The 22,494-nt window shown below is 34.5% G+C and overlaps 3 protein-coding genes across 4 annotated transcripts; 1 reads left to right on the top strand and 2 right to left on the bottom strand.

The window, feature by feature from the left end:
- Window positions 1-432: 432 nt before the first annotated feature.
- On the top strand, window positions 433-5,318 carry LOC25484827 (malate dehydrogenase [NADP], chloroplastic). Its single transcript, XM_013613831.3, has 13 exons — window positions 433-815; window positions 901-991; window positions 2,425-2,511; window positions 2,614-2,698; window positions 2,818-2,999; window positions 3,088-3,158; window positions 3,243-3,333; window positions 3,434-3,610; window positions 3,710-3,832; window positions 4,106-4,174; window positions 4,255-4,323; window positions 4,511-4,564; window positions 4,670-5,318. Exons 1-13 carry the CDS (start codon window positions 655-657, stop codon window positions 4,721-4,723), a joined length of 1,314 nt encoding a protein of 437 aa, XP_013469285.1. The 5' UTR covers window positions 433-654; the 3' UTR covers window positions 4,724-5,318.
- A 4,770-nt stretch (window positions 5,319-10,088) lies between these two features.
- On the bottom strand, window positions 10,089-13,318 carry LOC25484826 (NAC domain-containing protein 53). 2 transcript variants are annotated; one of them, XM_013613827.3, is made up of 7 exons: window positions 12,991-13,318; window positions 12,619-12,893; window positions 12,128-12,445; window positions 11,581-11,727; window positions 11,116-11,460; window positions 10,916-11,030; window positions 10,089-10,787 (listed from the first exon to the last, which is right to left on the bottom strand). In XM_013613827.3, the coding sequence occupies exons 1-7, from the start codon at window positions 13,154-13,156 to the stop codon at window positions 10,384-10,386; spliced, it is 1,770 nt and encodes a 589-aa protein (XP_013469281.2). In that variant the 5' UTR covers window positions 13,157-13,318; the 3' UTR covers window positions 10,089-10,383. The 2 variants fall into 2 exon arrangements, with proteins under 2 accessions (XP_013469281.2, XP_013469279.2); XM_013613825.3 differs by having other exon boundaries at window positions 11,116-11,727.
- A 1,711-nt stretch (window positions 13,319-15,029) lies between these two features.
- LOC25484825 (NAC domain containing protein 50) lies at window positions 15,030-20,682 on the bottom strand. The gene is made up of 4 exons (XM_013613824.3): window positions 20,231-20,682; window positions 19,652-19,947; window positions 19,160-19,387; window positions 15,030-15,904 (listed from the first exon to the last, which is right to left on the bottom strand). Exons 1-4 carry the CDS (start codon window positions 20,493-20,495, stop codon window positions 15,245-15,247), a joined length of 1,449 nt encoding a protein of 482 aa, XP_013469278.1. The 5' UTR covers window positions 20,496-20,682; the 3' UTR covers window positions 15,030-15,244.
- Between the last annotated feature and the right edge of the window lie 1,812 nt (window positions 20,683-22,494).

The raw sequence follows: 22,494 nt of genomic DNA, 5'->3' as shown, positions 1-22,494 counted from the left end.
AATAATCACGGAACCTTCAAAATTAAGGACCATACGAGGGGCTTCTCTTTTAACTAGGTCAAATACAAAACAACCTACTATAGACTAAAGTTAAGTCTAACAAGAGGGATTAGTCTCCAACAACATGTCAAAGTTTTATTTTTATTTTCTTTTTTCTAATGTCAAAGTTTGAATTTCAAGCAAGTGCTTATACTTCACTTAAAAAAAAGTAAGTGCTTATACTTGGTATTCGACCTTATCTCAAACACAATTAACCCCCTGAGAAAACATGCGGAAAACAACACAAATTACACACCCTAATAGTACGTAATTTCATTTCATTCATCCAAAATCCAATAATGTCTCATAAGAAGAAGATAAAAAAAACAAGTTGTGGATGATGTTTACAGTGATCAAGTAACTTGACAAGTGTCATTCCCATAGCCTTATACTTGTATTTCAAATCCATCCTCTTTGTTCCATCATACCCTCCCTTTTTTCTTCCTTCTACACTTCTCTTCATCAACTTTGCAACTTCTCAACCAAACTCTTTATGTTTTCTCATTTTCTTATACCCTTTTAGAAACTTCTTCATAAAGTCTTGTTTTTTTTATTACTACTCTTATTATCAAGTACCACAAACTTAGTGTTTCTTGAATTCTAAGATTCTTTGACATGGCTCTGACACAGTTAAACAACACTTACTCAAAAACTCAACTTCACTCATCATCACAACTCTCATTTCTCTCTAGGACTCTTCCAAGGCACCATCACTGTACTTTAGCACCACTTCGCAGAACTCAACATGCTAGAATTTCTTGTTCTGTTGCACCAAAGTCAGTAACTTTACTCTTTTTCATTCAAGTTTAGATCAATCCAGCTTCATGGGTCTGAATGGATTTTCCTCTTTTTACTTTTCAGTCAAGTGCAGGTGCCAGCTGTACAGACACAGGATCCCAAGAATAAGCCTGATTGCTATGGTGTCTTCTGCCTTACCTATGATTTGAAGGCTGTGAGTATTCCTTGTTACTCTACTGTATTTATTTTGTGTACGCATATATATGTTGTTTCAGCTTGCTTTGTATTCAAATTGTGGGTTTTGTGCATGATTTTGTTGTTAATAATTAATATGTTCTTTAATTGGGTATTTGGGAGCAGAATTTTGCCAGTATGTGCCTAATCATTGTATATATAGATGCCATTCATAATACACGGACACAGACACAGACACCGACACGGATAATAATTTGAGAAAATGACATAATTCAATGTAATTATAGGTGTCATGTTGGTGTCGGACACCGATCCATGTCCCACACAGGGACACCCCTAATCCGAGGAGCGTCCGTGCTTCATAGGATGTCATTAATTTTTACTGGTCATTTCAAAGAAAAATTAATAGTACTAATAAGAGCTATATTTGAAAGAAAAATAATAAATGTACCTGTTAATTTAAAATTGCAGTTGGTTGATATATAGGGATAGAGGTCGGTAGTGTGGTTTTAAATTGCAGTTGCAATCGTTGCGATTTCTGCGCGCATTGTGACTGTTGCAGCATAAAATATTTTTAAATTTTCACAAACTATATATGTAGCACCACCAGGCCACTACACTATTTACCCCCCCATACCAGAGTTTTAGTTTGCTCTGTAAAGGATAACCGAGAGGTGATTGAAATATACAATTGAGAGACTGTTAAAGGTAAGGTTTTTCATTAGATCTGAAGCATATTGTGATTTGGGGTTCCAAAATTTAAATTTTTTGTGACAAAATTTGAACGAACGTGACTGAAATCGTCTGATGCGGATACAGCCGTACATGTAATTGAAGATCACACTACAATTGAGGTGTGACACCGTTGAGGAGGCTACCACAACAGCAATATTGCAGCCGCAATTGCGGGTGTGGACCGCAATTCGAAGCATCGTGTGTATAGGCTATATACTATATAGATAGAAGTGGAACTAAATTGGTGATTGTATTTCTTCAATTGTACGTCGTTTGATTCCTACTCTTTTGTTCAGTTTGTGATTCAATCAGATGTTTTATTACTTTTGATTGTGAAACACCAATTGACAGCCAAAAGGCTTCAAGAACATTATTGGTTGTCAGTCTGCTAAAATACAGAACTTATTCAGTTTTTAACTTCATTATTGTTTAGTCATAATGCTTCCAACAAATATTTGAGGCAAATCTAAAAGAAAATTGTAACAAGTATCTTTTATGGGTTGCTGTCTTAGCAGTTTAGGATCAAATATGGCAAACAGATGGAGTTAAATCAATTGATTTGTCCTCCATATTAACTCCTCTAGATACAAAGATTCACCGTCTCAGAACTAAATCATTTGTTTCATTTAGCATCGTTTCAAATTTTCCATGGTATTATTACTTAATGTAAAGATTGAGTATATACCAATTCGTTTCGTTTGGGCAATGTGTTTACAGGAGGAGGAGACAAAATCCTGGAAGAAATTAATTACCATTGCAGTCTCGGGTGCTGCCGGAATGATTTCCAATCATCTACTTTTCAAGGTGAGTGTATCTTGGATTTAAATCAGAACCGTTGCAGTTTCAGACTCAGTCACCTTTAATGGCCATGCAATTTAGTTCCACTGAGTTAATTTTTTATGTCAGCTTGCATCTGGTGAAGTTTTTGGTCCAAATCAACCTGTTGCTCTGAAATTATTAGGATCGGAAAGGTCATTGCAAGCTCTTGAAGGTAAGCTTCGTACATGCGTATTATATGAAAATGCCCCCGTTTTTGGAGTATACGTGTATCATAGGATATGCCATATTACCGATGCTTTTCAAAATGAATGTTCTAATTCAACGATGCAGGTGTTGCGATGGAGTTGGAGGACTCTTTATTTCCTTTGCTGAGGGAAGTTATTATTAGCATTGATCCTTATGAGGTGTTCCAAGATGCAGATTGGGCTTTGCTAATAGGTGCAAAGCCTCGAGGACCTGGAGTGGAGCGTGCTGCTTTGCTAGACATAAATGGGCAGATTTTTGCGGAGCAGGTAAATTGGTATTCAATATCTTATGTGTTCTCCTATTAAATACAGTTAACTATATCGTTGACATTATATCTTACCATGTGTACAACAGGGAAAAGCACTCAATGCGGTTGCATCTCGCAATGTCAAAGTTATAGTCGTGGGAAACCCTTGCAATACAAAGTCAGCTTGGTGCTTCATGTGTAAACTAGAAGTTGCACCTTATTGTTCCTAATGTTGCTAACCTTCATGTGTATTTTAATGCAGTGCATTAATATGCTTGAAGAATGCTCCAAATATTCCTGCAAAAAATTTCCATGCTTTAACTCGTTTAGATGAGAACAGGGCAAAATGTCAGGTATAAAAGCGTATAAATTTTGTTTTTTACAAAGAAAAATTGTTCCAAAGAAGAAGAAATAACAGATGTGTTCTCTGAATTGCTTCAATCCAATGTGTAGCTAGCCCTGAAGGCAGGTGTCTTCTACGATAAAGTCTCGAATATGACGATCTGGGGAAACCACTCAACTACTCAGGTCCCTGACTTCTTAAATGCCAGAATCGATGGATTGCCCGTCAAAGAAGTGATTAAGGATCATAAATGGTTAGAGGAAGAGTTCACTGAAAAAGTTCAAAAGGTAAAATTTGTAATTGGAATCCATGTAGTTAAATATGTGGAATAGAAAATATTTAGTTTCCTTGTGTAATAAGTTAACAAGTTATTGTTTGAATGTTAGAGAGGTGGTGTGCTTATTCAAAAATGGGGAAGATCATCTGCTGCATCAACTTCTGTGTCTATAGTTGATGCCATACGATCTTTGATCACTCCTACTCCCGAGGGTGATTGGTTTTCTACTGGTGTAAGTTTGTATTTCTTAAACAACCTTGTGTATTTACTTGATATAGAATTGGATGATCTTTCCAGAAAGATGGCAAGTTTGTTTTGCAACTTGAGTGACATTAATATATTCACCAACGTCAGGACCCGTGTGCACTCACGTGTATTACTAGTTTCTTGATATAGTCCGTCAACTTTAAAGCTCAATTGAAAGGCCTATAAACAGTTTTTGTATTTGATCTTATCTGTTTTCTGGTATCTACTTCAATCATACAGTTTGCAATTACAATACCAGGTGTATACCAGTGGAAATCCTTATGGAATAGCTGAAGATATTGTTTTCAGTATGCCGTGTCGATCAAAGGCAAGTGTGTCTGTGTTATTCATTCGTTATGATTTCTGAATTACTTTTGTTCCTCTATGACAAAAAGTTTTATTCATTAGGGAGATGGTGATTATGAACTTGTCAAGGATGTTATATTTGATGACTACCTACGACAGAAATTAGCCAAGGTGAGTCTGAAACTTGATATATTTTATACAACGAAAACAATTTCATATATTTGGTATACAAAAAAAAAAAAAAAAAAAAAACATGGTTACTATAGTTTAGTTTAACTTTTATGAGATTATTCAGTGTGCCTGAACATTGGTAAATGCATTATCTGTGAATTTCATGTCAAAATATCATATTTTGCAGACAGAAGCTGAGTTATTGGCCGAGAAAAAATGCGTGGCTCACCTAACCGGCGAGGTAAATATTGCAGCCCGAATTGCGGTCTACGCAAACATTTTTCTTTTAACTATGCATATTCATGATACTCACTTTAATTTAAACATTTGTATTCTCTCTTATCAGGGGATTGCTGTTTGTGATCTACCTGGTGATACCATGCTCCCAGGAGAAATGTAACTAGCTAATCTTCTGAATGTCAAAGCAGATACATGGAAGTAAGATCATACCAATTGATGTAGAATAATGGTTATGTAATAAAAGGGGGAAAACATGGCTAAATTGCATTTTTGGACCCATACGTTTATTTTAGGTTTCAAGTTGGTCTCTTCGTTTAAAAAGCTTCAAGTTGTTCCTTACGTTATTGATGTCAACATAAGTTCGTCCTTTCCGTCATATTTTGAGGTAACTCTGTCGAAAACGTCCATGTGGCACTCTCAAAGTTATCCACGTGTGTGTTTCTATTAGCCACATGGACTTTTAAAACAGAGATTTGATAATCCAATCTTAACAACGTAAGGGACCAACTTGAAACTTTCTAAATGTAGGGGACCAACTTAAAACGTAAATTAAACGTAAGGACCAAACATGCAATTTAGCTGGAAATACATTTATTGAGCAATAATATAAATTTCAAAACATTCATTTGATTTAAAACCATAAAGCTCGTCAACATGTAATAAGTGGGATTTTGTATAACCTATTTCTAGTTATGAAGCTTGAGATGTATCGTTCTAAATTATTGTGTTCTACAAGCTGGATTTCTGAGTCTTAAGCATACTCTACAATTTCTTGTATCATCAAATTACTACACTATTTAAGTTAATTTTTTTTTTTATCTATTTAAGTTAATTTTAAATAAAATTTTAAGATTATAAAATATTTTACTCAGCAACTAAGTTGGTGTTGTGGCGTTAAATTAGACACAACTCAATTTTTATTATGGTAAAAAGAGTTTATCTATTAGGTCATCCATAATCCTCTCATCTGGCTCAATTGTACTAAGCATGAGGGGATGTATTGAAAAGAAGAAGAAGAAAATTAAGTTTCACATTAATAGAATTAAAACCTAACAAGAGTTTATCTAGGCATGCAGCAGCATTAAAAATTCTTAGGGGAGTTTGCCGTCCATTTAGGTCCACAAGACTCGAAGGATTTGTCTTTATTATTGCGTGCGGAGGATACCTAATTTACATCAAAAGAAAAAACCTAACAAGAGTTTACAAAGAAGAAATCGTTAAGAAAAATTGAAATTGAATGATATAGTTTCATGTGAATAATGTAATAAAAATCTTATGTGGATAAAATAAATTAATTTTAGACTTTATACTCCTCGGGAGACTCTTGGTGATAGGTTAGTAATTTGGTTTAATCAAGTAACATTAGGCCATGGTTACAACTACGCAGAAGATGAAGAATTAGCACGAGTCATTCATTGTATATTTGTATATCTGAATTTCATTGAAACCATTCAATTGTTACAAGATGAAACAAGATCCCTTTTTATTAAGACAGAGAAAATAGGAGAATAACAAAAAGGAAACTAACAAACTGACAGAATGAACAACAAACCAGCAGTGACAGTCCATGTAACCATGTGTTAAGTGTGTTTTTCAGAAGAAGAAAGAGGAACAATGTCTTGCATTTTGTTTTTTCATGAAACTAATAAACGATCATCAAAGAGGCAAAAAAGAATTTAAAACCATTTGAAGTATATTAGATAAAATGAGGTTATATATCAATCATTTGTACCTTATTCTAGCGCAACATTTGGTAGTATATTTGAAGATCATGACAAAAATATATGGGTTAGGCTAAATTCATCCCTTTTCACTATTTTCCAAAGCAAAATTTCTATTTTTATCTTTTTAACCGATGTCCTAAGGATACTCTTTAGCATTTTTCAAATTTACATTGACCGAAAAAAAAAAAAAAAAAAAAAAAAACTGATTTTTTTACTTTTTAAAACATATATATCTCATAATTAGTTTTAGGGTCATGATAACATGTAAAGAGGAAGGCGACCCAAAGTTAGGGTAGAAATGTTGGCATAATAGTTACATTTGAAGAATAAAAAATGAGCAAAGGATGAAGAATGGTAGAAAAGGAAGGGTATTATCAATATTAATCGATTCAACAAAAGCCACAGGGGTGGAAATGGTTAAAAGTCAAATGACTAATAAAAAAAATGTGCATTTATAATCTGTCCATAATTTTCTTCATTAAATTTAACATAAACCAAATACCACTTTTGATATACCATACATGATTTTAGAACATAAAAGAAGAATCAATTGGTCTTAAACTTCATTTCCAACATAGAACACATGAAATGCATGATGACAAAAGCTGGTCTATCGAAAAATCTGGGCAACAAAGGTTGACTTGGCGGAAAAATCTCAATTGATTTTGTTGCCATAGATACATTTATTCATGCTAACAATTTTAGTAGTCGAACAGATCAACTTCGGTCAAGAACGAGGTGAAATTATTCCTTTATTCCTAAAGATTTATTTTTCACAATAATCTAGTTAGAGGCCTGTCATTTTATCCCTGCACACTATTTTTCACTTGCAGATATACCAATTTTCATACCACAGGTGGTCCTTTGGGAAGAGCATCACGGGTATGACATTTCCCTAATAAATTTATTTTCCATGAAAACTTAAGACCTTCCACTAAAGAGTATTCATGAAAAGGTATTCCTAGTTTGGAGACGTGACATGTTTCCATATCAGAGAAAACATTTGAAGTCGACATGGAAACAAGGATAAGACCAATAAATTTAATACTATATACCTCCAATTGAGGATTACCCTCGTAGACATGCCATATTTTCATGTTAGAGAAAATTCTAATAAAGACTGATAAGTGTGAAATGGACATAACATCTCTCTACTAATTTTATATTCACAAAGATTAGAGATCTCCCACTAAGTAGAATGATGAGGTGGTTAGGAGAAAGGAAATAATTAAGAGAGAGACGAGTAGGACCCAGATTGCCTGTTGTAACTGCTTCACACAGTCTCGACCACATAAATGTGATCTAACAGTTCAGATTTATACAATCAGTTTTAGACAGTTTTGATCTCAACCATTAGTTTCTGATCGGAAGGCCATTGTTGTTACTGCGTTAACGCAGTTACAGCGTGGGATCCAGTTTCAAATGAGAAGGTGTAGTTGAATGTGGCGAAATTGTATGTTAGATATTGAAATCTTCAATTAACCTAGCATGTTTTCACCATGCCAACTTCACATAAATATAACTAAAATTTCAAGAACACATGCACATTTCACTCTTTCATGAAATGTGCATTTCTCAAACATAAATACGAAAGCAAGTAAGAGGGGAGGAGTTTTGCAGCCTCTTGAACGTGATTCAATATTGAAATTGCCTACGGTTCAAAATGAGCAGTTACACTCAATAGTAAATATTAACCGTTAATTTAAGATCAAACAATCTATACTACATAAGCAATTTACCGCGTGAAACCATCTCAACCGTCGATCTAGATCGGACAACTGAGAATTGTTAGCACAAGACGTAGTTATAGTAGGAAATCTCATTCCATGTGATCCACGAACCATGGAATAAAACAAATTAATTCATTGTACTCAACAAGCAAACAGCAACCAAAATTCAAAATTCATATAATCAATATTAGTTTGTACACTTTTTCATAGGCATCTCATCTGTTTATGAAGACTTTACGATATTGCCTTTGCTCTTTCTCCAAAAGTGATGTTGGTTACATAAAGAAGTATTTTTTTCTATAAAAAAAAATTAATAAGTTTTTTTTTTTTTGCTGATAAGTATTTTATTACAATAAAAAGATATGAACGTACCAGACTGAATAATAGGAAACATGCAAAATGTCTCGTCAAGCAAAAATGATATTTTCTTCATTGAATTAGAATATCAAACTTATATAATCTGTGACTTAAAATAGTTTTTTTATTTAAAAAATATCCGTTGGGCCCTTTCAAAATAAAATGTTCTCCTTCAGAAAAAAAAAATGCTCTCCGTTTTTTTTGTAGATACTAGTAATTTTTTTAATGCTAATTTAAAATAATAATAGTAGGGATTCGATCGTGTTGACATCAAGGATAAGTATACCGATTTCAATAAGAAAATCGTCGTTTAATTTATGAAGTATAATTTTTTTTAATGATTATAAAGTATTATTTCTCTTAATTTTTCAAAGTACAGAAAATAATAAATAATTCGTAAGTGTTTCGTAAAATCCTGCCTTCAAACAAATATTTTGTAAAATCCTTGTATTAGCCCCTAGCGACTAGCGTCTTATAAATATGTAGGATCAAAGAATAACACACAAAAAAAAAAAAAAAAATTAAATAAATAAGAACTGCTTATTGTTTTTACAAACTTCTAAAGTAAGAAGAAACTATATTAAAGATAAACTCATTTGAGTAAATCACATTGAAAATATTGAACATCCAATTATCTAACGGTGCCGATCTCTTGACTACAAGATTGGATATTTCTTTGCAATACCCATCATGCTTAAGTGCTCTACAGAAAATTGGATTAGATGTTAACCCTAACATCATGTGGTGTTTTATCGAAGATAAAATTATCATTATTGTGATATTTCAAAATTAAAAATGTTTGAATATGACATTCAATAATAAATAGTTTAAAATATTTTAGTAGCAACTGATTTCTTAAACTTGTAGATTTCAATTGTTTATAAGTTTAAAAAATGGGTTACCAGGAGAATATTCGAACCATTCTTTATTTAATGTCATATTCGAACAGTTTCAATTTTAAAATATCACAATAGTGATAAGTTTATCCTCCATTAAACGCCACATTATCCAATTTCTTATAGAGCACTTGATTGCTCCGCTCCTTCTAGGTGCAAGTATTGTGGTAGTGTAGTGCTGCGTTATGGAGCTTTGATTCCTCCTTCTACTTCTTTAAAAGTAGAAAAGCCACGAGCACCGCCGCCATTTTAACAACTCCATTGTAGACTTCACCACGCCGTCTTTGAGCAAGAGACAAGGGAGACAAGCAAATTATTGTGATGAAATTGATTGAAAAAAGTGGGAAAATATTATCAGAGAAAAATTGGTAAGTTCAAGAAAATGTGTTCGTGATAACAAATTTTGAGATGGTTCAAAGGAGACCAAGGTAAATAAATAAATGGTCACAGGTGTTGAAAAGGAATCAACAGTGTGAAGAAACTAGATAGATGATGGATAAACAGGTGAATTTGGAAAGAAACAGCTCGACAGCACCATTGCAATTGGTGGTAGAAATTTGAGAATCAATGAAAAATTGAGCCAATCAATGTGTTAGAGGCTAAGTTAAAAACTAACTGGTCACGGCATACTCAACCAAGCAACATCTTGTGGTAGTTGTAAGTTGATGCACCAACTCAGTTTCATCCGGTGCCAAGAAGCTTATATCACTTTCCAGAATGCCAGCAACAGCTTCTACTCCCATCCATACTCCCCGAAGACGAAACAAGTAGATAAATAAACCGTATGCTTGATTGTTATGCCTGGTGAATCAAATTACATCTCCAACATAGTATATAATAAATAGCCTATCAGTTAGAACTTAAAACTATCAAGGTAAATAGTGACTAATATGTATAACTAATTGTTCAGTATAGCTCTGTTTGCACTCTGAAACCAAAAAAAATAAAAAATATGCAGGCGAGTAAGTTACAATGAATAATGTTAAGATTGGTATGACTAAATTACCGTAAAGAAATCTACAAAGTCATGGAATCCTAGTCATTCAATGAATGCCACCAACCGAACGATGCTTAACTGACTGGATTATTCTATCGTAGCCAAACTTGCATTTGTCATTTACCCGTATACATGAAGCTTCCGATCTTGAAACTCAGTGAAAGAATCACAACTGAGAAACCCATCAAGAAAACCCAACCATGTGATAACATAAATGCAGTTTTGCTACAGACCAAGCCAGAAATAGGCACCAAAGTAGCAGGGTTAACATCAGTTTGGGAAAACCCAGTAGACATAACGGTGTTAAAACCTCCATTCTTGCCCACCATCCAATCCATCGCATTGCCTCTAAAAGTAATGTCTGTAATGCTGATCATACCTGCAGTTATATGAGCTGAATTGGATGACTCAGCTGCAGGGTGTATCTCACAAGCCAACTCCTTAGCAGGAAACTCTGATGCAAATGCAGGTGGAGCAGGTATGTTGGCCAACAAATGCTTCACAAAAGTGTTTGCATCTCCTGTCGAAGTGATAAAAACAAATATTAGAAGGAATAGAGAACTAATTCACATCCTATATCAGTCCACAATAACAAATAAAATAAAAACAGCTTGAGAAATCAGGGTTTAAAGTGAATGGGACTGTCACCTGAGACCCAATTTGACGCTGCTAGATCCTCCTTTGGTAAAACTTCATCACTAGGTTGTGCTTCAAAAACATGTTTGTTTGTCAAGGAACTATCATAGGTTTCGCCCTCCACATTCTGTCAATGACCCCAAAAATTTTTAAGACGGCTATAATACAAATCAGTAAAACAAGTGACTAATAAATCTAGAGTACACTATAACCTGCTCAATGATAGGCTGTCCATAGCTGGCAATGGGGCTTTCACTCCTTGCATTCAAAGGAGAATCAAAGCATATATAATTGGAGATGTCATCATCAGGGTCTGCAAGGGACCCGTCTAGCATTGCAGCAACAGAAGGATCCATCTCAGCAATATCATTGGTTTCCATGTACTCATCAGTCACACCAGTAATATAATCAGGGGCATGAAAGACTTGACCCAGTTCCTCAGATGCAAAATTGAAATTCAAAGGATTTTTGTTATGGTTTGTCCCACCATTGTATCCATCTTGCACTGAATTGATATTCCCACCATATAGATCAGCTATATTATTAGGCTGATCAACCTCAGATGCAAAATTGAAATTCAAAGGATTTTCGTTATGGTTTGTCCCACCATTGTATCCATCTTGCACTGAATTGATATTCCCACCATATAGATCAGCTATATTATTAGGCTGATCAACCTCATATTCATACACACCAAGAGTGGCTTCCGATTGCTTACGTTCATTAATAAATGCTTGGGAATACTGAGGATGGGTACTACACTCTCCATAACAGAAGTTGGATTGAAGTTCAGCACTTCCAACTGTGTTACTAGTAACAAGATCCTAGTAATTGAAGATATTTCTAAAATTAGAATTAAATATGAGGGGAACATCAGAGTAAGTAGATAATATAACAAGTAGGAATTATGTTAAAAAAAATGCTCGAAGAAAAAATTAATAAACTGCAGATGTCTATCATTCAACAGAAAAGGTCAAAACAATGACAAAATCTGTGCCAAAACATATCTGGAACGATGGCCACAATAACAAATAAATAAATCTCCACCCCAGCAAAAGTTTAATTAAAAAATCAAGCAAAGCTACAACATGAAAGAACATTATTAATACAACAGCCCAAAAAAGCATTCAACCTATCCACCAGGCAAAGTTTACAAAATAATCCAACAGCACAAAAATGAATGAACAATAAACAATCCAACATCATTAAGGATGCAACGCGAACCTGGTCGAGGTCATGGGCTTCAAAAAAGTCCTCATAAGTAGAATCAGGCAGATTTTCATTCCAAAGCTCGTCATAAAAAACATCCAAGGGATCCACCAGTACATCATCAGGTACAGAAACTGCCAAGGGATTCACGAGTTCATCAACATCAGGAGTAAACCCTTCTAGTTTCAAAGGTTCATTATCAACAGGCGGCAAGGGTAGCACTTGTTCACCAAAACTCTCCCATTCCTCCTCAACAAAGGGAGCCCCGTACTTCTCCCCATTCTTAGGCCCCGAACCACTCTTCTCGAAGATCCTACACAGGACATAAGCATCCTTCTCCACCAAAACAAACACAAATCTCATCTCAAGTAATAATCAAATCAAATCAAAACAAAACCGAATTTCATAAATTACACAAAACCCAATTCAATAAATTAAGTAAACTACATAAATTAACAAACTTTGAAGAAAAATAATCACAATCTATCACTACTATAATATAATACCTGAACTCCAGCTTTGGCTAAAGTCTCATCAATCATCCTATACTCATGCATCACCCAATTGCTTCGATCACCATGCGGAGCCCGACCCGAGTGATAAACAAGTGTCTTCTTCATTCCAACAGTCTCCTCTCCATTCTTGATGGCACGATCCTTGCCAGTAGTCTTCCAGTAACCTCTATCAGTAGCACGATTCGTCCTGATACTATTACCATACTTTTTGTCCAGCGCAGTGAAGAAGTACCATTCCAAATCCCTTGTCTTCAGCTTCGACAACTCTAAAAACAAAACAAACAAAAAAAATTATAAAAACAAAAATCATCAAGTTGAAATTTTGAAGGAAACCATGAAACCATAGAGAAGAAGATAACATACTGGGAAGGTCCCATGGCTCGAATTTGTAGATGTCGATGACAGCGAGATAATCAAAGCAAGAAGGTAAATTTCCGGTGAGTTTCTTCTTGAGGTAGTAACGAACAATTTCTTCATCCGTAGGGTGGAATCGGAATCCAGGACCTTGGTAGAAAGCGGTTTCTTCCATTGTTTGATGGAAAACAGAGATAATTTTTGAAATTGATGAGAAATTTGGGACTTAGGGTTTGAGAATTGTGAAATTTTAGACTTTAGATAAGAAACATGTTTGGGATTTTTTTTTTTTTTTTTAAGAAAATTGTGCGAGAAGGTTCTAGGACTTCGGAAGTGTCGTGGAAGAGACTGAGGTTGGGTATTTATAGGGTTACTTGGAAGTGCCACGTGCGTCTCACGTGAGTGAGAAAAAGTGTTTGGTAGATAGCGTGGCGGGATTTGATTGGCGCGGTGATGTCCACACAAAAAAATGGAAAAAGGAGCTGCGATGATGATAAAAGGAAAAGTGACTTCTATGGAAATTAGTTAAATTTTTTTAATAAAGTAAATTCTTAATAAAAATGTTTTTTTTTAGGAAATAATAGGAATAAATTAAATACGAACAAAAATGAAAAAAGGAACTATGATTGATGATAGGTATAATAGTGAAAAGGAAAAGTGACTATAATGGAAGTTAGTTAAAATTTCTTAATAAAGTAAATTCTTAATAGGAAAAAAGTTTTTTTTTTTTTGAATGATTAATAGGAAGAAGTTAAATATGCACAAAAATTTGTACAAAGAAAAAAAAAATATATGCACAAAAATGGAAAAATGAACTATGATGATGATGATAAGTATAATATTGAAAAGGAAAAGTGACTAGTATAATGGAAATAAGTTCAAATTTCATAATAAAGTACATTCTTAATAGGAATAAGTTAAAAAAATTAGATTTTTTTAATAATATAACATAAATAAGTTTTACACAAGATTTAACTATTTTATCATACGTCCTCGTAAGTTTAGCTCAGTTAGTATGGACAATGCATAAAATATGTAAGGTTCGGGGTTCAAACCCTGACCACCACAAAAAAAAAAAAACTATTTTATCATACTATAATATTCGATTGTGTTATAAATATTCGATTGTGTTATAAATATTTAGGGAATCAACTGTCTGTGAAGAAGAATTGTGACGCAGAAAAGGCTAGTTGAATATAGTTGTGGAGTGTGATTTAAGAAATGAGAAATACAACCAATATTTTATTTTTAATCATATTTTTAATCTTTGGTGAAACTTCCTAGGGTACCCCTCTAATTGTATGAGTTATTGTTCGTGATCCATTTTTTATTACCCATACATGATCTCAACACATAATGTATGAATCATTATAAATTTACAAAAATTGTCTTTTTTAACGTAGACCTGTGTTAACAAAAACACATACATTTTCTCTTTCAAAATTAAGTGATTTATGTGTGAACTAAGTTTATATTCATTTTTGCGAACTCATTTTACATGAACTCAATTCACGTATATCCCTACCTTACGAACTCGTTTTACCTGAACTCAATTCAGGTATATCCCTACCGTCACGTTTGTGGAATATGGGTAGGGGAAATGATTTGAAAGACAAAGACAAAAAGCCAAGGGAAAGAGTGACATAGGATGAAGAAGAGTACAGTAGAGAAGGAAGACAAAAGCTAATAATTAAAAATTTGAAAAAGATTAGGGGTATTTTTTTATCAATTTAGGGTGTAACCCAAAATACACGTGGTGTAACTAAAAACAAATATTAAATCTCATCAACATAGGTTACCAAGAAAATTTCTTATTAATGAGAAGTATTTGAACCCGTCAAATTGAAAAGTACTGAAAAATTGCATCTAAGTTTTTTTAATGTTGGCAATATTTCTCTCTAGAGATCATACATGTGGAAAAATGCTTTAACTTTCACACAAAATTCCAAATTGAATGTAAACAACATACAAAATAGAATTGATGACACAGTTGTACCTATTTCCAGTTAAGATCGATTATGGAATTGGAATGTTAAACTATTCATTCATAAGAGGATAAGAACTAAGATGACCATTTTTAACAATGGGAAACTGAAAGACATAACATACAAAAACATGTTTCAAAATGATGCATGTCATTCACATGTTCAGTCAAAGAAACGAACTAGAATTCTTACTCAAGAAAAAAAAAAATAGATATCCAAAATTAACTGTAAACATAACTGGTACATCATCATACAAGGAATGAGATCACTCCCAATTCCTAAGGATTTCTCATCATCATCTTCATCTCCTCGTTCTCTTTGCTGAGATTTTCAACACGGGACTGGAGAATGTTAATCATGGTTTGAGCACTTGTCAACTCGAACCGCATTGTCTCCTTCTCAACACCAAGCTTCTGCGTCTCACTCTGCAAGTATTTGATGTACTTTGCAACACTCGGAGGCACACACGATTCAAGATTCGCCAAGTCAAAATCTGCCGGCTGAACTGAGGTGTGGTTTTCCTTCTTCGATTCAAGTGATTCTAGCAGGGAAAACTCCACCAGTGCAGACAGAAAATGTTTCTTTGGTGCAGGTTTGGCAGTTGTGACAGCAGCAGCAGTTGTCGGGAGAGTTGTCGCTGCAGTGGTTATTGTGGACGAGCATGGATCCTGACTGTTAGGGTGGAATGAATCTCCAGAAACATTAGAATGATTGGAGTTCAAGTTATAGCGCCGCCTTTTGTAAATTTGGGGTATTGGCTTCGGGTTATCGGTTGGGGGTAATGGGTACTCATCATCAACATGCATATGCTTAGAATCATCCTTTTCTGGTGATGAAAACTCAGTCATGCTCTCCCTCTTGCACACAGCAAGAAGATTTTGAGTTTCGATTGGCAGCTTGTTCACATCAAGTGGAGTTTTGTTGTTGGATTGAGTATCCTGTAAACGCGACGAAATGTTAAGCCGGCAAATGATGCATGAAATAAGAGAAGTCAGCAGATAAATATACAGCAAGTTAGAAGTAGATTCTTCTACTAATTACATCAGCATCATCATTTTACTAAACCATCAATTCTGAATTATCCAACATACATAATGTCACCATACAAAAGTGACCTCAAATAGATTGAGGAGAAAAAACATGAACATATCAGTATGCATTCACATTCCACAAGGAAAGAGGAAAAAGAATCTTCATACCAAGAAAAAAAAAACAGTATAGAAATCAGTGAATAATACTTGTACAGAGAACAGTGAAATTCATACATAGATTTTAGAAAACAAGAAACGAAGTGGAAATAGAAATTAAAAAAAAGTTCTGAAATACATACATACATTGCAGAGTTGTTATCTATCTAAAATTTGCTTGACCACTGAATTTCTATCAATCACCTTAGCAAAAGCCTCAGTAATCATTATGCAGATACTACTTTTGACTTCTCTAAAGAAAAACATGAACGATCTCTAATGAGGGTGGTTGGAAAAGTTTCACTGTGTTTCTCCCTTCCAAACAAGGATAAAATATTGCCTGAAGTACAATTTTTCCAGACACAACTCCTATGTGGGTACTGGGTATACTTCGCGAAACAAAGTTAAGGTACTGTTGGATACAGACTAGCAATAAGGACTCGTTTTGAGTTCAATGGTACATCTAGAAAGGCTGTACTTATAATATCCAAAATAAACTTGGATATTGGCTCCAATTGGGCCAAATTGATCTCCCAATTCATCCTCTACAAGCCACTTCATAACTTCTGCAGCATCTTCAATGCATTCAGAGATGGAGCAGACTTAGATCATAGGGTTCCAACTTTAAAATGTAAACAAGGAAAGTCAAAGAAATTGCTAGCAAACTTTCTAAATACTAATTAGTCAAATGCTTTGAAGATGAATTTTCAACCAACTACTATTAACTCTACTAAATACGCAATTGATAACACTCCAGTCATCATCAAATTCATACTAAATACCTAGGGGTTTGGGGTTTCCCTAGCAATCAAAATAACTACTAACTATTAATTTAGTCTTGATGAAGCATCTACCTCTTCACCTATGTTCAAATTTGATGTCCTGGCCTCTACCAAAAGTTGTTTCCTTCCTTTAATCGCTTGTTCCACTAGCCATCAAGAGTCCTTCTGTTACCAAACAACCAAGAACAAAAAAAATGCAACCTTCATCCAATTCCCATGGTAACCTTGAATACAAAGGGAAGAGGAGGAAAAGACCGAACCCGGAAATTGGTAAGAATTCACCCTTGACTTCCTTCAACACGCGGCTAGAGAGAGAAGGTCTTCAACCTTCTTGACTCAAGATGAGGAATTAATGGAGGGGTTTTGTAGAAGAGGTGGCGAGGAGTTGTTTAATCGGTTTAGATTACGCCCCCCCCCCCCCCAAAAAAAAAAAAAAAGCATTATTCAAGCCGACACCTTTCTAACTGATTCTTACTATGTCCAGTCAAATGGTGCCGATACATTTTTTTACCTTTTCTCATTGCTCATTTGTGCTGGCTGATCAGTGATAACCTCAGATATGCTAATATCACCACTCTTCCCTATCTCCCAGTCAGTCTTTCTACAAAAATAGCATCCCTCGCTTATGTTTTGTCGATAATTCAGGGTCAACCTTGTTTTCATCATCTAGGTCATATTGATTGAATGGGTCATAATTTTTCCATGATTTGTACCTATCGATTTAAGATGCTGCTGGATTCAGGATGATCCCACCATACAACAAGTAGGTAGCTATTTCTTTTTCAGTTAAATGGTAGATAACTTAAACAAAAACAATACAAGGTACTCCCTTAATACACGACAGGATCCAACGCCCATCCATAATTTCCAAATATCTCCAAACAGCTTCTAAAGCCTCAACATGTCGAAAAAATGGTATGACCCGATCAAGTTTCAACTTACCAATTCCATGACATGTGGGTAACTTCTCTGAAAGGAGAAAAAACAAAGCCTACCTATTATGAGGTCAAAACTTTTCTGAACAAGAATAGTGTGGTATCTCCAACATAAACGGATTACTCTGGTATTTATATTTTATTTTCAAGGTACCAATCCCCAGACTAAGTCAACTAATTTGACCGCTGGTCATATTACATTGACTTCAAACTATTCATTATAAAACCAACCTAAATACTCTATAAAGCCCTTGCAAATAGCTAGGAGCAATATTGCAAGTATACTATATAACCTGTGAAACGGTTGGCCCCGGCTACAAGGGGCTCCGAGCCGGTTCAAAACATCACACTACGATACCACATGGAGTTTCCACCTACATTGAGCTTGGTTTGCCAACTGAGCCACGTGCCATCAGTGATTCTAGACTGTCTATCCCTGGGAACGCAAACTTTCACATCGCAAGAACCATGCAAAGATAAGAAGTACACAAGGTACGAAATCACTCATTTAAGAAAGCAAAAGGATCAGCAAAGATAAGATATCGCCTCCTTCAATAGGGATTCTGCCCAAACAAACAAAGGTATATCAAAATTTATTAGTTAGGGTATGCATTGATACCCAGTCATCAAAATTTTGATTGTGCGGACAGGAATGAGAAGGTTCATTGCATCAATTGATATTTATGTCCCTCAACCCCAAAAAGCCGTATAACTTAGGGAACATAAATTTTTTGTTTTCAGAAAGAAAAGTCCGTTAAGCCGAGGATAGAAAAGCAGACGAATATGAAGGACAAGGGTTCCAGCGTTCCGGCATAAATGGAAAGGAGAAAGCGACACGATATAAAAGTAGACCGGATAACATTATTATTGTACATCCAGAACTAGCACGTGATGAACATGTTAAATTAAAACTCCGGACATTCCGGTTATGAATTATACTCTTTTTTCACAAAGAAAAAAATCATAAAGACAAAAAGAAGAAAATACATAATTGGAAAACACGAAGTAACCGAATAAAAACAAATAATGCTACAAAGCTTCCCAATCCCTTAGCAAACTTATGAGTTTGACTATACATTGAATGAATACCGACAGCAACTTTCCATATTTCAATTACTTTTTCACAGACACGTAACAGACGTGCATAAATTAAATGAAAAGCATCAATAAATGTGTTCCATTGCATATCGACAAAAGTAATGATAACAAATTGCATATCGACAAAAGTAATGACTAACGACAAAGATTAGATACGCACCCAAAAAGACTGGGAGAGAATGAGAACAAACCTGCACAACATGATTTCTTCCTTCACTGCATGAAACTCCACCGTTCCATTCAAGACGCAGATGGCGGTCAACAGGACCATTACTCACAGGACCATTACTCACAGGCTCAGCCCCAGGAACCATTCCCGATCCTTCTTCCCACTCTTCTTCAACAAAAGGTGCATACCGTTGTCCATTTGGAGGCCCAATGTTATTTTTGTGAAACACTCTACACAGCACAAACGCCTCCTGCTCCATCCAACAGAGAAATGCACAAAAATGATTAACTAATTGCAATAATATAACAATGTCCACATTGCAGTACATAGCAAACTATTGTTTGAATTTTAGTAACAATTAAGTAACAAAATAAACAAGAAAGCTTTGCATTTTAACAACATCAAAATCAAAATGAAGAAAGCCCAAAGTAGTTGCAACGACAGCAAAAGATCACAAAATCATACATTTTAAGGTCATCTCACACTTCAATTTCTGAAGTTTATAAAATCTCACCTGTGGCTGAGAGGGTCCAGCCCCAGCCCTCTCTCTCTCCAATTCTTCCTCAACAAGCCTGTACTCATGCATGACCCAATTTGTTCTCTTACCATCGGGAGCACGGCCGCTATGAAACACCAGAGTCTTCTTCAACCCCACGGTCCTTAGGTCATGCTTCACTGGACGATCATTTCCTGTAGCTTTCCAGTAACCTTGAAGAGTGGCTCTGTTCATCCTGCCCCCATTTCCATACTTCTTGTCCAATGCACTGAAAAAATACCACTCCTGGTCCCTGGTCTTCAGCCTTGACTTATCTAAACAAACATTCAAACGACCACCATTCACATCAACACATTAACATCAGTTCCTAGTCTAAACCCTAAAATCATCACAAAAAACTGAACTTTATAAAAACCCATTAAAATTTAACCAAAATAACAAAACCCATTTCAATAATTAAGACAAAAAACAAACCCTACCCTAACGTTAACCTAAATTAAACAAAACAGCCCAGAAAAAATAAACATGAAAAATCAAAACTTTATCAAACAAAAATTGAGAAAACATAATGAATTTAAGAAGAAAACGAGTTCTAACCAAAAAGATCCCAGGGTTCACTCTTGTAGATATCAACTTCAGCAATAGCATCAAATCTGAAGGGTTTTCCAGAAACCTTGCGTTTCAGGTAATAAATGACAAGTTCTTCATCAGTAGGGTGAAATCTAAAACCAGGAGCAAGAGAAGTTGGTGGGGCCGCAGAAGCAGACGCAGAAGGCGATGGTACTGAAACTGTGAGTGGTGAAGGGTTGATTGTGGTAGCAGATGGGGGTGGAGGAAGTAAAAGAGGTTCTTCGTGACCCATTTGGTGAAGGAAAAAGGGGTGGTGGTGGCGGTGATAAAGATGGTGAATTAGGGCTTCAGCGCAGCCTAAGAGAAACGGAAAAGATGGATGGGTCCTTGATTGAGGGTCAAGCAACAAATGAGGGTACCTTCAATGACAAGAAATTCTTAACGCTTCGTGTCTATCAAGGATTCTCACTTTTTTTTCCTAGAAAAATGTTTTTTTTTTTAATTGAAAGATATTCTTTTAGGTGGGTTGGGTTGGATTTTTATTTTGTAGAAATGAAAATTTTAATAATTTCATTTCTATGCTTTAACGTGTATGTATCCAATCAAATCACACCAACTAAATATTATTTAATTTATTTAAACATGTGGCTTCATAAGATAATTTGATTGAGTACGTGTATAAAAAGTTTAACAATGTCGGTGTATATAAATTAACTTTAAATTTATATTGATTTGGTTTTCTTTTCTTTTTTTTACCTATAATCAGAATTGAATAAATGACATGATTTTTTTTTTCTCTTTTTATATTTTTAGTAGTAATTTTGGACATACTTTCCATTCATGGCCCATTGTTGTTATCCTTTTCTTCATGGACCAAGTGTTGAATTCCTAGTCATGCCAATAATTATATTTTGTTTATTGAAATCCATTGGATATATATATATATATATATATATATATATATATATATATATATATATATATATATATATATATATATTACATGGTTGATGGTTGAATATTATAAAAAAGAATTAGAAATTAAAAAAGGTTTTGGTCAATTTTTTTTTTAAATGTAACCAATTATGATTGATGTAAATAGTTAGATTTTACATTCATAGCCGTTGTGATTTTGATTTAAATTCAGAAATTTTTGTTTGAAAAATGATAAAACTCACGAAAGAGTCAAACAAACGACAAAAAACGAAGATTTATTTTGTATGCCACCCATCCCATGAATTCCGCCAAATGCGGAAATGATTTTTTTTTTCTTTAATTAAAAACACGACAAGTAAGCATTCTTAGAATTCGTGGGTTGATCCTTCGTAGTATTTAGCAATTCTCTTTTTAGTTACCTCAATTATATTTACAAGTAAACATAGGTTATGAAAATTCAATGTATTTAGTCCAAATTTTGAAAAAAATACATCAATTTTCTTTAACTCATTTTTGCTTATAAATAAGAACTAATACACATTTATTTCAAATCATATATAATTTGGTTTCCTTTGTAAATCATTAATGTGGTTGATGACTTTTCTTCATTTTGCGTATAGGTTTGCCTCCCCGTATCTAAAATTTTAAATACCAAGAATATGAAAATGTTATGAAAGCAACGATTCTCACTATCTGAATTTTTTTCTACTCGTGTTAGTTTGATCTCACCATGTATATAAGAAAAAAAGTACATGTTAAGAGATGTTACCTCTTCTCAGTATTCTGAGAGATTAATTTTAACCTTTGATTTAAAATATAATTTTTTCAACAATTAAAATTAAATTTATTCAAGACAACCAACACCTTCACACATATATGTTTCATATCCAAGTTGAACACTTTCTTTATGTGCCTTGTTTGTTAGGGTTCCAAACTATGAAAGTGTCGTGTTTCACACAAAAAAAAAAAAGTGGATTAAAATTCTACTATGCCCAAAAAATAACTATTTGGAGAATGTTCAACACCTTGGAAAAAATCATGCAGATGACATTCCAAAGAGATATGGGGTGCAAGTTACCCATAAAAGGACAAGTTGTTGACCATAACAATGTTGGAATCATCAACAATGAGGGGCAGCGAGTCTACCTAGTGAATGATTGAAGTTTGTTTGGGTGAATTTGGTAAAAAGTGTGTCTTTGAATCCAACTCATGTGAATAGTGCAGTAAGAAATTGATTCATTTAAGAAGTGTGTCTACAAGCCCTTTGTCTCATGGTGAATAAGCTAGCTACTCTACACAAATCATCTTCTTGGCTATGCACTAAAATGTTGTCTTGGTCACGCACAACTTCAAAC

The sequence above is a fragment of the Medicago truncatula genome, chromosome 1 (genome assembly GCF_003473485.1).
Source record: "Medicago truncatula cultivar Jemalong A17 chromosome 1, MtrunA17r5.0-ANR, whole genome shotgun sequence".
Lineage (NCBI taxonomy): Eukaryota > Viridiplantae > Streptophyta > Magnoliopsida > Fabales > Fabaceae > Medicago > Medicago truncatula.
Note: the sequence above shows the minus strand (reverse complement) of the source record. Positions and strands in the feature narration are given on the sequence as shown.